This window comes from Bombus pascuorum, chromosome 12, assembly GCF_905332965.1.
Source record: "Bombus pascuorum chromosome 12, iyBomPasc1.1, whole genome shotgun sequence".
Taxonomy (NCBI): domain Eukaryota; kingdom Metazoa; phylum Arthropoda; class Insecta; order Hymenoptera; family Apidae; genus Bombus; species Bombus pascuorum.
The window spans coordinates 11,879,421-11,896,499 of NC_083499.1; the positions used below are offsets into that span (position 1 = coordinate 11,879,421).

The 17,079-nt window shown below is 32.6% G+C and overlaps 2 protein-coding genes across 3 annotated transcripts in view; one reads left to right on the forward strand and one right to left on the reverse strand.

The window, feature by feature from the left end:
• Positions 1-17,079, forward strand: part of LOC132912882 (26S proteasome regulatory subunit 4) — a 51,582-nt gene that overhangs the window by 27,904 nt on the left and 6,599 nt on the right. The window lies entirely within an intron of this gene.
• LOC132912871 (titin homolog) lies at positions 197-16,648 on the reverse strand. 2 transcript variants are annotated; one of them, XM_060970648.1, is made up of 7 exons: positions 4,180-16,504; positions 3,490-3,696; positions 3,275-3,394; positions 2,929-3,186; positions 1,637-1,753; positions 1,497-1,568; positions 197-1,422 (listed from the first exon to the last, which is right to left on the reverse strand). In XM_060970648.1, the coding sequence occupies exons 1-7, from the start codon at positions 15,766-15,768 to the stop codon at positions 1,351-1,353; spliced, it is 12,435 nt and encodes a 4,144-aa protein (XP_060826631.1). In that variant the 5' UTR covers positions 15,769-16,504; the 3' UTR covers positions 197-1,350. The 2 variants fall into 2 exon arrangements, with proteins under 2 accessions (XP_060826631.1, XP_060826632.1); XM_060970649.1 differs by lacking the exons at positions 197-1,422; positions 1,497-1,568; positions 1,637-1,753; positions 2,929-3,186; positions 3,275-3,394 and having other exon boundaries at positions 3,581-3,696; positions 4,134-16,648.

Sequence of the window (17,079 nt, forward strand, 5' to 3'; positions counted from 1 at the left end):
ATAGAAATATTATTCCTTAAGTCGATATAATTAGTAAAATTTTAACAAACGATATATGAGATTTAGGTATTTCAGTACACGTTTCATAACTTTCGCGCAATTTAATATACAAAATTTTAAAATTGTGTACATTACTACCGCTAGTTTACATAAAAAACTTACTCTCAAAAACAAATGTTACGAACTTTGCCAAAGATACGAGAACAATATTTTATTGTTACATGTAACAAATACTAGGTACACAATAAATTTGTAAAATACAACGTAGTAGGTTCAGTGATGTGCATGTAAATGATTATTTTTATAAGTACAATGCGAAATGAACGAAATAATATATGTTAAAGATAAACCACAATTGCATAGAACTTGTTTGCACACTGTGCATTTTTTTAAAAAATTTTACATTTCTTACAATATATAATATAGACAGGTTTGTTTCTTTAACATATACATTTCATTATAATCACATTCTAACATTCTTTGTTAATAACATCGGTAGAAACACATCTTTCTTTTACTAGTTACTTCATAATAATATAAGATAAAAGGTATAAAATAATTATGAATTACGGAATAAGGCCTAAAAAATAACATAACAATTGACAAAGAAAAATATAAGTTCAACAAAACAAATTATTACATTGGTTCTTATTCGGGAATTCCATCGATGCGATGAAACTCACACTTCTTATTGATTTAATTTAAATAGATGTTTTCGTACAAGTTGGCTTTACACACCTCAATCTTTTGCATTAATCAAGCAAATTGCGAAATGCTGTCAGGCCACCTACAAATTTAATATAAAACAATAAATATAATTATTATTAGCATTTACACTTGCTGTGTTACTGTTTTATAGGTACATATTCATATAACATTCTAAATATATATCCAAATACAAAAGAAAAAGTAACAAGTGCAAAGGTTCAAAAACTTTGAACGATAAATGGAGCACTCCTTTGTAATCACGTTTATGTCTCTTGTATCATTATTAAAGAATATGAAAAAAAGCATTTCGCACACATGTTACGCACAAGGCACAAGGTACGCTTATCCCTACTAGCGCGAGTTTACAAAATGGAATAAAGAACAAGAATTTACCACGTTTTTTAAGTGTACTGATTTTGTCGCAATATTAATAATTTACCTAATTTTCTGTACAAACATATTTATATATATTACTTATGTGCATTTTCTCGCAAATAAAATGTATATATGTATATATATTACAAAGTAACTCCTCTGAGTCTGTACAATGATTTCGTAGGCAGATTGTACTCCAAATTTAATAATCTTTTCCCTCGTAGTACGACTAGACTAGGATCTGTCAATTCAAACTTGATTCACTTTCTATAGCAAAGATCGTACTTGTCGTGGCATTTGCCATGATTGCAAACGTTTATCTTTGCTACCAGCTATGATCTAGAAAAATAAATGTTTGAATATTAGATTTAATGTAACATTCTAATAACATTTTAATAGAATATTTTGGATACCTTATTGTCTATGACTTCCATACTTAATAACATATTACCAGGTCCAGGTATACTGCATACAAGTTGATGATCCTAGAATTTGTTTAAAGATTAATATAATTTATTTCATAGTTAACATTAGTTTTTAAGTTCATACTAACCTTTGTATTAAATACATAAATATTTCCATCATAACAACCGGCAAACAATAGTTGTTTGTACAGACGCATGCATACAATTCCTACACCAGCATCATACTGCATTGTTTGTTCGCCATTCTATAAAATAAAAAAATGCAAAGAATAAATTTTACATGATGCGGTATTACAATGATAACATGGAGGATTATGCAGTAGAACCTCGATTATCCGGACACTCATTATTCAAGCGTTCTATCATCGGATAATTTTATTATCGGTACGTTTCATACTATGTGTGTGTGCAATCCATGCAGTATTTACTTCTTTCTATCAAAATTATCGAAGATAATTTTTTAATTCGAACAAACTCTTCACAGTATTTTAGTATGATATTTATATTCAAAGCCTCACGGTAACAATGTTGTCAGAACGGAAATAGGTAATATTGTCAGTTGAAACAAAATATAAAATCATGAAGAAGTTGAGAAATGGCGAGAATGCAATAAACTTAACACAAGAATATGGTGTTGGAAAATCTATGGTAAGTAGTATAAAAAATAAAGAGCGAGCAATAGAAAATTATTTACAGGATATTGACTCATCGGATGCTAGCACTTCCCAAACAAATTCAAAACTGACAAAAAATAATGATTTCGACATGATTCGCTACTAGTGGTTTCTACAATGTAGACATAAAGAAATACCTATATCAGCTTGGCAGTTTAATGAAAAATTAAATGGAAATCTTCATTTTCACCAAAGTTTAAATTACGTCACAGTATTCATCAAATGAACATTAGTGGACAAAAACTTTTTCGTGGACTTGCAACGCTGCATAGCATACCAGAATGCGAAGATCGTAACAGAGCTGATGTAATAGATTGGCTTGAATTTGATAAGAAATATAATATTGGCACATAAGTATGTACCAATGAAATTCTTCAAAGTGTTAATAACAAAACTCTGGATCAAGAAGTGGATGAATAAACGGATGACTACAATGAAGATGTGCCTTCTAATTTTTTATTCTTAAGCAATTGTAGCTCTCGAAAAAGTGCTTGAATAGTTCGAAACATGAAACGAATGCAGCTGGAAGAAATCATTCGCATTAAAATATATATATGACCTAGAGGCAAGATATGGGATCCGAAAGATTTTATGTAACGTTTAATTGTTTGTTTGTATCGTTTGGTTTAAAATATATGAAATTTAACACAGAAAATGCTGTCGTTCTATTATCCGAATATATCTATCTCCTTATTAGTTCTTATAATCGAGATTGTATTGTATCTATATATATTATTTTTACAAACCGTAAAATCAAAGACAAGTATAGATGTGCTACTTGTACCACAATAAATCAAATGATTATCACGCATCAAACTATACACAGTGTGACTTTTTTGACCACAAATTGTGCGAAGAAATAGGCCATTTTGAGCATCTCGTATCGTTATCGGTTGACTACGTGATGCTACGATAAGAACTCTTCGTGGACCCTCATTAGTTGCTTTTAAAGCTAATACAGACTTATCTGAGAACTGTATGCTGTTTCCTTTAATAGCACCTGACTGAAATATTCATACATTTTTTGTTACAAAAATGATATTCATACATATTCGATAAAAACAATTTTATACATAACATTTTTCAACGAACCTTTATATGATAGCGTGATACATGCCCTGACTTAGTACCAATAAAAATTATTCCCCATGCTTCATCCATACATTGTATGGGGCTACCTATATCTGCTGTATCTCTCACTTGTACTCCAGTCTAATGAAATTTATTTATAATAAATAATAATATGTAGCAAAAGGAGTTAACAACATGTATGTATTATACTAAATTAATAAACTTGTTACTGTTACCATTATGTTGTAACATCGTAAGGTTCCATCCAGTGAACCAGAGAACATCCATTCTTTGCTAATATCTGTGCTAGTTGTATTGTATACATATAAACAAGTTACTGCTGCTTGATGACCTTTGTAGATGTTTAATATTCCATTAGATGCTTGATTGTACCTGTATATTCTGCCATCTTCACTTGCGGCTAGGAATGAATTCTCAAAAACCTAGAAAAAATACTTCCCTGTTATTAAGTTGTAAAATTTAATCTAACTTGTAGGATTCTGATAAAATAAGTTATTTATAATGGTAACAGTTTCATGATTATAGATAAAAAGAGAAATAACAAATAACTGCATTATAATATAGAAATAAGACCAACATAAGTAAGAGGAAAATAATGAGTGGAAATTTTACATAAATATATTCTTACATTTGTATATATCATATGACAATAGAACACTTTATATGATAAAATAAATATTTTATGAAAAATAAAATATAATAGCAAAAAAGTATAATGGTTCTATACAAATTAAAACTATAATACAATTTCTTTGTTTCAAAGAATATTTGGATCTACTATATTATAAAAAAGAAGAGAAAGTATCACAGAGTCTGATGCCAAAAAATAAAAATACTTATGCATTACTTTAATACATACTTTCATGTCATTATTTCTTTCTATTACGACACTTCCGTTTCTTTACCTTAATATCTAAAATAGGACCTTTATGGACCGTATATTGCGTCCTCGGTAGTTCTTTATCGTCATTTATATCTATTGCAGTCAATGTTGATCCAGACTTGCCGTGTTGTTGATTCTTAGTAACTATCGTTTTTTCTTCCACAATCTCAATATCTGGCTTATCACAATTCTGTATAATGTCCACAGTAATAGGTTCCTTTGCTAAAACTGGCATAACTTCGATATCGGGGTCTGCACATTCTTCTTTATTACTTACAGGTGGATCCAGATTTGTAGATCTTGGTATTTTCTTAATTTTAATTGAATTTATTTGATCATTAACAAGTCGTGTTGTATCATCAAATTTTTTAATCAATTTTAAAGCCTGACTTCGTGGTAATTCACTCAATGATGTTGTCTTGCATACAGTAGGCAAATCTTTTGTTGATGTTGACTCCATAAGACTTACGGAAGAATCCATTTGAGTAGGGTTAGAATAGACGTATGTGTTAATTTTGGATATTCCATAGTTTTGTAATACGTCTAAGTTTACATTCGGATTCAAAATCGTATGTCTACAATCTACTATCCGTACCATGCAATTCATCATTTCGGACATTGTATGTTTTTTCTGTCTTTTAATTCCTTTTAAAGATTCATTATTTGAATTCAATTCACGTGTTACAACATCAACTTCTGAAAGAATAGGTGTGCGTCGCTTTCTGTTCGTTATTGGCTTTTGAATATTACGATTCCTTCTAGAATTTATTAATATAGTTTCGACTTCTTCGCACGGTGATGTACTTGGAAACTGCATCCTGAAATTCTTTTCCTCCTGCTCAATATTTGGGACGGTTACATCAATCTCTACTTTTACGCGTTTCATAGGTTCTTCGGCATATCTCGAGCTTCGTCGAATTGCAGTCTTGGTGCCGCCTCTCTTATGCTTACACGATTTCTTACTTAGTACTTCATCGCTTTTTAATGCTTCTGTATTCTCAGTAAAAGAAGAAACAGATGCGCAATTCTGATTATTATTTTCTTCGCATGCAGTCTTATCAAATCGCTCAATATCTTTTCTTTTATGTGATTCTTTATGTTCTCTGAGACTTATAAGGCGTTCATTTTGAGGTATACAATTGAATTCTTCAGCAGTATTGTCAACATTATTATCTACATCGTACAAAACTAAGGAATCTTGCATATTTGCTTCATTTACGTTTTCTAGCTTAGAACCAAATTTATCCTTTGATGTAGTTTCATCCATAATATCAATATTTTTATCATTGTTAGATTCAGTTGAAGTATCATAATTATTTCGAGTATCTTCAGATGTTCTTACGAATTGACTGTTGGTAGGTTCCTGTGTTGCAATATTCTCATCAGTATTACTTAGTCTGTTTTGCAAAGTAGACTCCATAGTTTCCATATTAGTTTTTCTTTCAGCTTTTTCCGAATATTCCAAGACGTTCGAGATATTCTGACCATCGCGAACATTATTTGAATTTGATTCCGTAAGACACGAATCTGAATCTTTTATCGAGGTCGATCGATTGATTTTCACGTTATCATTTTCTACATCTTGCTGTACAAAGGATTTTACTAAATTTGCTTCGATATTTATAGATGTATCATCTGTACATGTTTCGGATAAATTCATTACAATGTTTGATGACACACTGATTTCCAAATCTTGTTGGAAGTATTCATTATTTAAAAATTCTTGCGATTTACTAGATAACATTTGTAAATCATCTTTCTTCGAAACATTATTCCTTTCATTTTTATTGTCAGAAATGTTAACATCGACCAATGGTTCGATGCAAACTTCTTTAATATTTCTTAGTGAGGAATTTATAATCTGTTTTTCCTTATCTCTAAATTCAGAGTTTACGTCTGGATTTGGTATAGCGGATACGACACTTTCAGAGCAATTAGTTAACCGTTTTTCCGAAGACTCTACATAAAGATCTTTTGTTCTGTTTTCTGCTACTGCGTTTATCACTTCAACTACATTTTTCCACAGTTGTGGATCATTACCTGTTTGTTGTTTAGTTTGCTGTTCAAAAGAATCCAGTAATTGTTTCTTTTGATGCAATTTTCTAGCATATAAAGCTGACAGTGGTAACTCCTCCTCGTCAGGAGTTAAAGTATTCACAATCTGTAACAAATTCTTTAATTTTTTCTTTTTCTTTCTTCGCGCTTCGGCTCTTATTCTTCGCGTTTTCGCAATTTCTTTCTTATACGTTTCCTCTAACAAAGCAAGGCCAGTGTTTGATTTCTTTTGATCATCTGTGCTTGGATTCTGAAGAAGAGAATCCCAAGTGCTGTCATCCGAATATATCGATGACCTTTCTGGTGTTTTGTTCTCCATTGGTTTTTCTACTAAATCTACGTCGTTACTTGTCTTGTTTGAGGTTTCATCTTTATCTTCACAATCTTTTGTTAAGTAATTTTCTTTATTAAGCTCTGGTATTCTTATTTCAATAGTGTCTTCATTGAGTATTTGAGGTTCCACAGATATTCCAATATTTTCAGTCTCTTGAGATTTAATTATATCTTTATTGATATCTTCTTGGAATATAGTTTCATTCGCTGAAACCTGATCAGAATTTTGTTCTATTGTTGTTCGTTTCGTATTGATTTTTTTTAGGGTTGCTTTTATTGCGTTATTAACTTGCTTCTTCTCTGTAACTGTACTTTGTGTGTCCTTGGTGCATACATTTTGACTATCTGATTTATTTTCCAATCTTTTAACCACCACGGTTTCAGAGCTTTGTCTTTTTCTTTTTTTAGATGATTTAGTATTTTCGGCATGATATGCCATCTCTTCATCATCGGAACCACAAGTAGAAGTACAACTTCCCCTTTTCTCCGCATGATGATCGTGTTTATACAATGTCTTAGATTTATTTGGCTGTATAGGATTAATCGGACTTTCTTTTGTAGGTGAACTTTCCGTAGTTGTCTTGGCACATTGATTTGCTACTGGATTAGGTTCGATATTCTGAAGTAATTGTGTCATTAACGTGGATGGAGTTCGAGGTCTAATTACCGGCGTTTCAACTTCTATGTCTTCACGCGTCACGTTATTTTGTTGTAAATTATTGTCGTTCGGTAAAGTATCGCTTGTTAACATTTGGTAGAGGGTCATCTTTTCTGTCATTAATTTATGGATTTCAACATCGATTTCGATCATCCTAGCCATGACAGCTTCTTTCATGGTTGGATGTTTAATTTTTACATTATCTGATGTCATTGCTTCCTTCACTATCTTCTTTGAAGTAGTAGGCTTCCGTTTCTTGTATTTCTTTTTTGATTTATTGTCTATGTTATTTAAAGTCTTACTCTTGTCTTTTTTATTCAACTTATTCGAAATTCGTGCCTCGTATTCTTTATTACAATCGATAGATAAATTTCTATCAATGGACGTACTTATTTCACAAGGAACTGATATTTGCTTATCTAGTAAGTTATTATCCACTTGCTGTTGTTTCTTCAGTTCTAGAAGTTCTTTATTTGTTTCAGGTATTGGTGCAGTATTCTCAAAGTTCTCTGTGGACTTTCTCCTGGCAATTTTTATTGGAACATTTAAATTTTGTGAACTTTCACTCTCAAGGGATGTAACTACTGGTTCGGTTGCGCAAGAAGATTGAAGATTATGCAGTAAATTATCCTCTGATACATTTGTACAATGTTCATTCCTCTCTTCGACTCTTATTTCTGTAATCGATGATGGTTCGATCGTTGCACATTTTTGAGAAATATTTTCAGATGTTGCATTAATAATATTTTGTGGATATTCTACTGAAATTTCTGAATTAATTGAATTAATAGGTTTAGTAGTTTTTAATATTTTTGAATTTGCCTCTAAATTCTCGTTTGATGGAAGTATAGGAAAAAATAGATTTGTAGTATTTCCAGTCTTCTCTGCAGCCGCAAATAACTCCGGTGGAGAAACAGCGGTAAATTTTTGCAATGATTTAGTCGTAAAAACATCTGCATCTCGCGCAATGCAATCTTCGAGATCTAAGTCAACAGAACTCAATTTCTTGATCGATTTTTCATCTGTTTCATCTATATATTCGTCTAAAACAATGAATGACTGGTTATCTTCGTCAAGTGTATCGTGACCATTGTCTACGTTAGCTAGAAATAAAAATTTCGACTGTGCAGAAAGATCACAAGTTTGATCATTTTCCGTTGTTATATCTTTATCCTTAATTTCCAACGTCGTATCATCAATCTTGGTATTATCTTCCACATTTAAGCTATGATCTGTCGTTTTCTCTGTAACATTTTGTTGCTCTTCTGCTAAATTAGAAATTGAGGATGTTTCGTTTTCTTCGTCCATTTTCTCAGAAAAATCTTCTTCGCCACCTTTCGTTTCGTCTTTCGATTCTATAATGGATTTATCATTGAAACACGTTTGTACGCATTGGTTGGGATCTTTGTCTTCTTTTGTCGTGTTTTCCTTGATATTTGTATTGTTCATCTTTGTATGATATAATAGAGATACTTGACAAATATCGTTATCGATGGTATCCGCGAGAAAACCCTTAAACGGACTACTCCGACTATCTGGAGATTTCACTTCGTTTTTTAGTACTTTAGTAAAATTATCCAAAGTTCTTAATTTTTGGCTTAACCGAAATATAGTCCTATCCTGCTCTTCTACATCAATCGTTTCTACATTCATATCGTAGTTTTTGACAATAACTTTCGAATGGATTCTCGTATCCAAAGTAGAATTATCAGCTGTTTTGGGATTTTGCAAATTTTTAGTATTGATTGTATGACCGTGTTTCTCAATATCAACATCGATTTGTTCGCTTAACGAATGAGATTCTTCGCTAACATAGTTTGAAACAAGAGGTGGTGTACTTGTCATACATTTTTCAGTGGGAATTGATTGAATATGACCAACAGACGTTGAACCTACTGATGACATGTCGTTACATATATCCTTTTGTTTGTTCAAGGTTACAGCGGGCATAGATTCAGCAAACATACTCATTTCATTGACTTTAGTCGGATGTTCTTCCATTTCTTTATTTGATTCACCATCTTTTTTTGCATTTTCTGAGCTTATTAAGTTTTGGTCCTGGGATCTTGCTATTTCTTCATTTAAAACCTGCTGGTTCGAAATAATTATCTCATTATCTTGTACTGCAACGTTTTTATTAATGCTTACTGTTTCTCTGTTGCTATCAGTGAGCACTTGGTTGTTTTGTCTTACCACGGAATGGGTATTAACTTGTTTTTGTAGAGTTTTGCTATCAATTGTTGCTTCTGCATTTCCCGAGCACGTTTCAACAGTTTGAAGTTTAAATAAATTTTCATGAATATTATGACTGCTTGTTTTCTTAACTTCACTTTGATCGCTGGCATGTGAACTTACAATCGGTACCTTTTTATTACCATCAGACGTCTTTTTATGCGAATGTTTTTCTACAGGGTTTTCTTCTATCGATTTAGATTCATCCGACTTCGAACTCTTTTTCTTTTTTTCACACGATTTCTTAGCTTTCTCTTTCTTCAATTTCAATTCTTTACTTCCCTCTGATCGAATATTCTTAAACTTAGAGGGGTCAACATCTGAAATTGGTTTCTTTGGCTTTTTCTCTGATTCAAGTTTTGATTTCTCTTTATTCGAGAATTCGTCGAATTCTTGCTCGACAATTACTTTCGACAAGGATTTGTTATCATTTCTGCGTTCCATACGTTTTACAAAGTCTTTAAAAGCGTTTGAATCAATATCCATGCATCGAGTTTCATTCTTCTGGTTGAAGTTTTTCGGTTGTATAGAATTCACGGCTTTTTTAGTTTCTTGTGCGACATCCATGGTCTGATGCTCTTCTTCCAAATTATTCTTCTCTCTAACCCCTTCTTTATCAGAATCCTCCGAAGTGGGCGTACTCGTTGACCTTACCATACTTAACCGTGGATCCGTTAGTTGTTCTTTATTTGTATCAATTCCACTTTTTATTTCGCTTATTGCTTCTAACGATTCAACGTTAGATTTATCGGTAGGTAGAGAATGGTGAGATTCTCGAATCAACGAAGCAGAATTTGCAGGAGCCTTTTTTAATACGCCTAATTCGTTCAAACGTCTCTGCAACGCGCGCTCTTTATATGCTTTTATATCTATCTTTTTATAACCGCCACTCTTGTTTTCCACTGAGTAAGTAGTTGTACATGCTTTTTGATTAACAGACTGATTATTCGTACTAGTATCAAGAACAAGATTTGAACTACTATGGGTTGTAAATGACATTATATGCGTTGTGTCATTATCACTGATAGCTTCGCTGTGCGATTGAATAGACGGAGATGATTCTTCGGTAAGTAAAGGTACATTAGTTTGACATAAAGAGATATTCATAGATAAAATTCTGTTTATCCGTTCGTTATTACTCGTCGCTATTTCGTAATCTTTATTCATTTCCAGAAGATCTTTCGTCTTTCCGTTATCTACATTCACTGTATTATTCTCTGTAAATTCCGTTAATTTCTCCATAATTTGCCTCTGTTCCGCATTATTGGATTCTGGCACTTGTTTGAGTTGTGCTTTAGTTTTCCGTTGCGTCACTACGGAAACAATCGTGGGTTTGTTCTTAGGTTGTGACGATACGGTTTCAGAAGTAACAGAATGTACAGTGCAGTCTTCCTCTGTTTGTAAACTTTGTAATTTAGTTAGAGCGTCAGCTGACTTATTAACCGAAGTATTATTAATTCTGTCGTTCAACGAAGCATTCTCCTCGAACGAACTCATCGATTCCTCTTTGACAATTACTTCTTTCTTGATCTCATCCTCTGTCAGTACCCGAAACTCTTCAGTTTGTTCGCTAGATTTTGACGAACCCGAATAAGAATTCCTTTTCCTCTTTTTTCTCTTCTCCTTCCTTCGTTTCTCTTTCTTATCTTTTTTCCTTTTTTCACGTTTGCGAGATTTTCGTTCCTTGTGTTTACTCTTTTCTTTCCATTCCTTTTCTATCTCAGCGACTACTTCGTCTCTGATGGTTTCATTGAGCGATTTTTGCTTCGCGATCTTTTCCTTTTCCTTTATTACTTTCAACAATTTTGTCACGTTGGAAGAAACAGTTTCCTCATCACTGTCGCTGAAATTACTTGAACTGGTCTCGCTACTACTTGTCGATTCTTCTGCTGTTTGTAGTTCTTCTATCTCGCTAGGATCGCTAATATACCTATCTAAGTTACGCGCAGAAACTTCGCGGGTTAAAGGACTTATGCTTAAGTGTCTCATTGGTGAATCCGACGAGCAGTATCTCGGAGCCCGATTATTTCTCTCATCTTTGCTTAAATTTTCTGCGCTGTTAGAGGTATTTTTTCGCACAATAGTTGAAGCTACCAAAGTGTTAGTTAACCCATACTTCGCTTCCCATTCTTCTTTCGTTAAATTCCTAAATGTATCCGGATCCTCTCGCTCCTTTCTCTTCCATCTTTCATACCTTTCGTGTCTAAGCGTGTTGCGATCTTCGGAACTGGATTTACGAGCTCTTAAGTGATCTATATCCGCGTTACTTTTACCTAATTGTTTGACTCGCACTATCCCAGCTGAAAAAATATCATCGAGATCAGCTACTGTTTTGTTAGGAATCTGTGAGAAAGTATTATACTCAAAAGCTTCTGTTACTGTTTGAACCAGTGAAACATTTGAACCTGTATCAATGCTCTTCTCCGGTTCCACAGGCAAACTTGCGTTTGATAAACTCTTCGTTCTCTCTGTTACTTGAGACAATATATCATCCAAGTCAGCTTCGTTAAATAGTGGTTGCTGTTGTTTTTTATGCGCATTCTCGATTTCACGATCATTCGATAGTGATCGATGCGACGAATTTGTATCCTGTCGTAAAATATTAACATTCGATTCTGTATTTAAAGAATAGTGAGTAGATTCTTCTTTACTATATATAGATTTATCTTCTGCGTGTTCTTCGTCTTGAGGATCTTGATACTCGGTAAAAGATGGGATTCTTAGACTCTCCTCCCTTACATCCTCACACGAATGTACTCCCAGATTTTCGTTCTGATTTATAATTTTAATCTCTTCGATATCTACATTTTGACTTTCGGATAATTCAGTATCAAACGGTATATCAAGTTGTAAAACTTCGCTCAAATGATGAATAAATTCTGTAGGTAAATCCGTAATACCGACAACAGCGCTTGGATCTAACATCGCGTTCAATTGATTCATAAATTCTATCCTATCATATTCTTTCATTTTCTCGTCTTCCATGTTTCTCAGTTCTAAAGAAAGAGACGACCTTCTTTCTTTCACCAGATGTTCCATTGCAATATCAAATTTACGAAGACTCGAATTATTGACCATATTGCAAATATCGTTTTTACTCATTTTCAAGAAACGACTGATCACTCTTTCCTTCCATAAAGCTTCTGGAGTAAAAACCTTTTTCTTTCCAGATTCTTTTTTAGATTTTTGATTCTTTTGAATATCTATGTCACTAGATGTTAGTGTTGTATTCGAAGAATGTGCATGTAATTTTTCCAAATCTCCGCAATTTTTATAACGATAACATGTATCATTTGATTTTTCGTGTATAAGAATGACTTGTGGATCAGCATTTTTGTTAATTTTCGCCTCTTTTTGTTTATTTTTATTTTCGTTCGTGTTATTTTTACTTTCAGAAGAATGCTTCCTGAATTGAGCCCTCTCCTTTTTTGAATTTTGAATTGCACTTTGTTGCAAGATTTCTCTGTTTTCAGAAATATTTATAACGGTCTTATGCCACTCTTCCGGTTTGTGTATTTTCTTTGTTTTGAAGTTTAAGTTGAACATCACCTTCGGTCTTATTTGATCATTTGCCAATAATGCATTTTCGGTATTTTTACTCTGATTTTGTACACTTTGTTCCTCATCTATTGCCTTGATATCCTCTTGTTTCTCACAAATTAGTTCTGGTCCACAGACTACATTTTGTCTACTTTTCTTATTCCTATATTTTCTTTGTCTTCTTGTATTACTTGTATTTCCTTCCTCTACTGACAAAGAGCGATGTATACTTTCGATTGGTATTGGAATTTTGGATGGTGTCAATGGTAATTCAGAAACTGTAGGTTTATCTTTATCGTTTGTTTCTTCTGTCAAGTTCATTATTTGCTTTGCAAATTCCATTGCTTCTTGCATATCTTCTAACCCATCATCCATGTTTATGCTTTGATTAGGATTGGAATTTTCTCCCACTGAAGGTTCTTTTGATGGCGGTAGAAGAACTTCAGTGATATTCATAGGAGGTAGAGGCAATGGAAATTCCCTCGTTATTTCTTGTCCGCTACTTGTTTGTGATATAACAGATGAAAAGTTCATCTGTACATTAGAAATAAAAGATTGACGCGATGGTATGTTTATAGGAGGTAATTGTGCAAAATTTGGTACAATGGGACCAATGTTAAAATCTGATGCTGGTGATGTGTCCATTAAATTCAGTGGCACTGTAGTTGACATAGATACATCTAAAGGTACAAGTAGATTAGAACGTTCTTGAGATGAAAGTCGCGGATCAAAAATTGGTGGAGGTTGGAGGGTTTCCTCCCTTTTATGAATTTTTGGCGGTGGGTGTTGAGGATTAAATTCAGGTATTTTTTCATTATTTGTTACTGAGACGTTTGAAATTCTCGGAGGTGGTCCCCTGAGATCAAAGGCAGGCGATTGTTGTATAACTTTTAAATTATTTTGACAAGTACTTAGTGTTTGACCTTTCAAATCTAAAGAGGGCATAGACTGTATAGTTTCTTGTTTATTGGATGGTTCAGTACCTGATTTTGATCTTATATTTGGTGGAGGTTCGCTTGGATCAAAAGCAGGAGGCAAATCATTAGAAGAAAATAGCACTATTGGATTGTGCTGACAGTCATGATTTAAAACAGGAACATTATGCATAAATGGTGGTGGTGCTAGTGGATCAAATCCAACTGATACTAAATCAGTTGATTTAAATGATGCAATATGTCTTGGTGGAGGTATTCGATTACCATGAAAGGATAATCTCTGTGATCCTCTAAAAGATGAATTTTTTCCATTCTGTTGGAAAACCCAATGGCCTCTAGGACCCCCAATCCTTAGAGTTAGCCTAGGAGGTATATTAAAGACCTTTGATTGAAAAACAGGTGGATTATTTAATTTCTTATCATCATTTAATTTATTTGCTTCATAATTTGAATATGTCGAAGATGTAGAATCACAGACACTGTTTGAATGAATTTCTTCACTAGATGATAGAAAATTAAGTGATCTCTTTCGAGGACAATCAGATACATTTTCCAAATTTTGATGAATTACCTCTTGGGGTACATTTCTTTGTAAATTATTTTGAATTTGATTATCTTCAAGCAGCTTTGTTTCTGTGTGATTATTATGTTTTATATTGATGTTAGTATCCTGTGTGTTATCTCTATTTGGATCTTGTATATGTATTTGCACAGTGTTTTGATTTTGTAGAAAATCTATCTTTAACTCATTTTGATCATCTGTAGTTGATACTGATATAGAACTCGTTTCTATATCATTAATATCTAAGGCTCTTTCTGGCAGTGAAATATTTACTGAATCTGTCGGTAATAAATTTGTTATATTCTCATCTAAATTCAAAGTTAATAACTTTTCATTAACATTATTTGAGTTTGAAGATATCAAACTTTCTGGAATATTATTATCTTGCAATTGTAAGTTTTCTATGTTGCATTTAAAATCAGACAATTCGTTATGTATTTGTTCATGACATTTATCATCTTCCAATAACTTATTTGTCTGTTTCAAGTCATCTTTGTCACATGAATCCAAGATGATTAAGGATTCTTCTCCATCTGTAATTGTAATATCATTATTTTTACTTATTACATTATCTGTAGACTTCTTTTCAAAACCAATTGAAATCTCATTATTAGATTCATTATCTACATTTCCAAATTTTAAATTATTACAATCAATCCTGCCTATATCTCTAAGGTCAGTAAATGTCAAGTTAAGTTCAGGTGGTTCGTGTCTAAGCTCAGGAATAATTTTATTTCGAGTAGTTTCTTCTTCAGAACCATTATTTGGTAATATAGGCAAATCATCTTCCCAAAAATTTGTAATTTCTTGTTCTGTTATAGAGGATAATTTTTTCTTTAATTTGTCAGCTGTTTCTGCAATCTTTTGTTGACGTTCTTCTTCAGAACCAAGCAAGGGAGTTTGTGGTATTGATACAGGCTTATCTACAATTAATTCTTCTTGGGGTAATAATGCTGTATGTATAGGATTTCTTATAAAGCCCATGTGAAATTGAGATGATGTTGGTCTACCAGGCCCAGAAAATCTTATTATTCCACGACTACCTATTGTTCTACCCCTGCTACTTGGTCGATATTGTAAATTTCCTCTATATTGCAAATGAAAATTTTTATTCTGCTGCCATGGTGGAAAATTTGGACGTTCTATCCATTTCTCAGGACCAGGTAACCTATATGGTGGTCGTGGATGATTAAAACTAGGATGTGGATATCTGGGCACATTAAAGCCATTGGCTGGACCATTTGTACGAGCTCCTCGTGGTCCAAAGCTTCTTCCACGATATCCACTGCTGCTCATCACACTGTTAATTAAGACACTTTAATTATCAAAGTGCATTTGAGTCTACAGTTCTTTTCACTGTCATGCGACCCTTAAAATACACTAAACCTATTATATTAATGTTTATATGCTGCATAGTTTATCTAATTAAGGTCTTCTTATTTTGGAAAATGAAATACTTTAAAGAAATCTGTACATTTAAAGTAATGTTCATTCTAATGCTTCATCAAGTTACTAACACAAACTTTAAAATATCACAACCTATTACTATACATAATAAATTAAAGCTCTGTGCAAAATGTACAGAAAGGACTATCCTTTTTTTATTCCTCAATCTTCTTTTCACTCCTCACGTCTTTACGACTGATATTAAATCCTTACGATTTTTAATTGCAACAGTGTGTGTGTGTGTGAGTGCGTGCGCGCGTGTGTCACAATTGGTATATATTCATTATCCTCGGATTATTGCAAGAATAATATAGAATCCCCGCAACGTTAGCGAAACAATAATAAAACGACGTGTACTTATTATTCAAATATAATCGCCATATTGCACAATCAGTTTCACTAATCTCGATAAACAATACGTATACTTCGCTGTCAGATAGTTACATTAAACTTAACTACTTTTAGAAAATGTCAACTTCTTTATATGATAGTCAATGTTCAAGCACTATCGCGTGTCGTGCGGTTATAGCAAATATGTTTCGATACACAATCACCGCGTATTCTATTCATTTAATTACATATTCACTGTTCATGTTTAAAAACCTAAATTCAGTCACGAACTGACTAACATTTCAGATTGTTCACATTCGTTGTCAACTTTAACGTAGCAATGCTCTTTACAAAGTCGACTTTTTATAAAGTGAAAACCTTATAATCTCAATAAAATTGATGGGAATTAATGTGTAAGATAAGCAATCGATAGAATTTCAATCAATTATAAATCATTTCACAAAATAAGTATATTTCACAATACATGTCTAAATATTAATATATTAAAGTCCACTGATGCATTGCTACATTTTTCTATGAATTATATGAATTCATATGGAACAATTGTCAATAACTTTGAAAAAAGAAGAATTGCTTGTATTTGTTTGGATTAATAATAAATGATACAATACATGATATTTGAAATTAAACTTTTTCCAATCCTTATCTTGATTGCAGAACCTTGTAGTTCTCTACTTTAAGATTTCAAGAAAACTATTGGTTGCGAGTTTATTATTCTTTAATAATATTGTCGATAAATTTTAATGTAAAACATATTTCGCATAATATTTAATATGCGAAACCATAGAGATATAAAGATAGAATGAACAA

Coding starts and splice junctions, on each gene's coding strand:
- LOC132912871 (XM_060970648.1), bottom strand. CDS start 15,768: ATGAGCAGCAGTGGATATCGTGGAAGAAGCTTTGGACCACGAGGAGCT. Junction 3,697..4,179: donor GTCCTATTTTAGATATTAAG/GTAAAGAAACGG, acceptor TATTTTTTCTAG/GTTTTTGAGAATTCATTCCT. Junction 3,395..3,489: donor TACGATGTTACAACATAATG/GTAACAGTAACA, acceptor AAATTTCATTAG/ACTGGAGTACAAGTGAGAGA.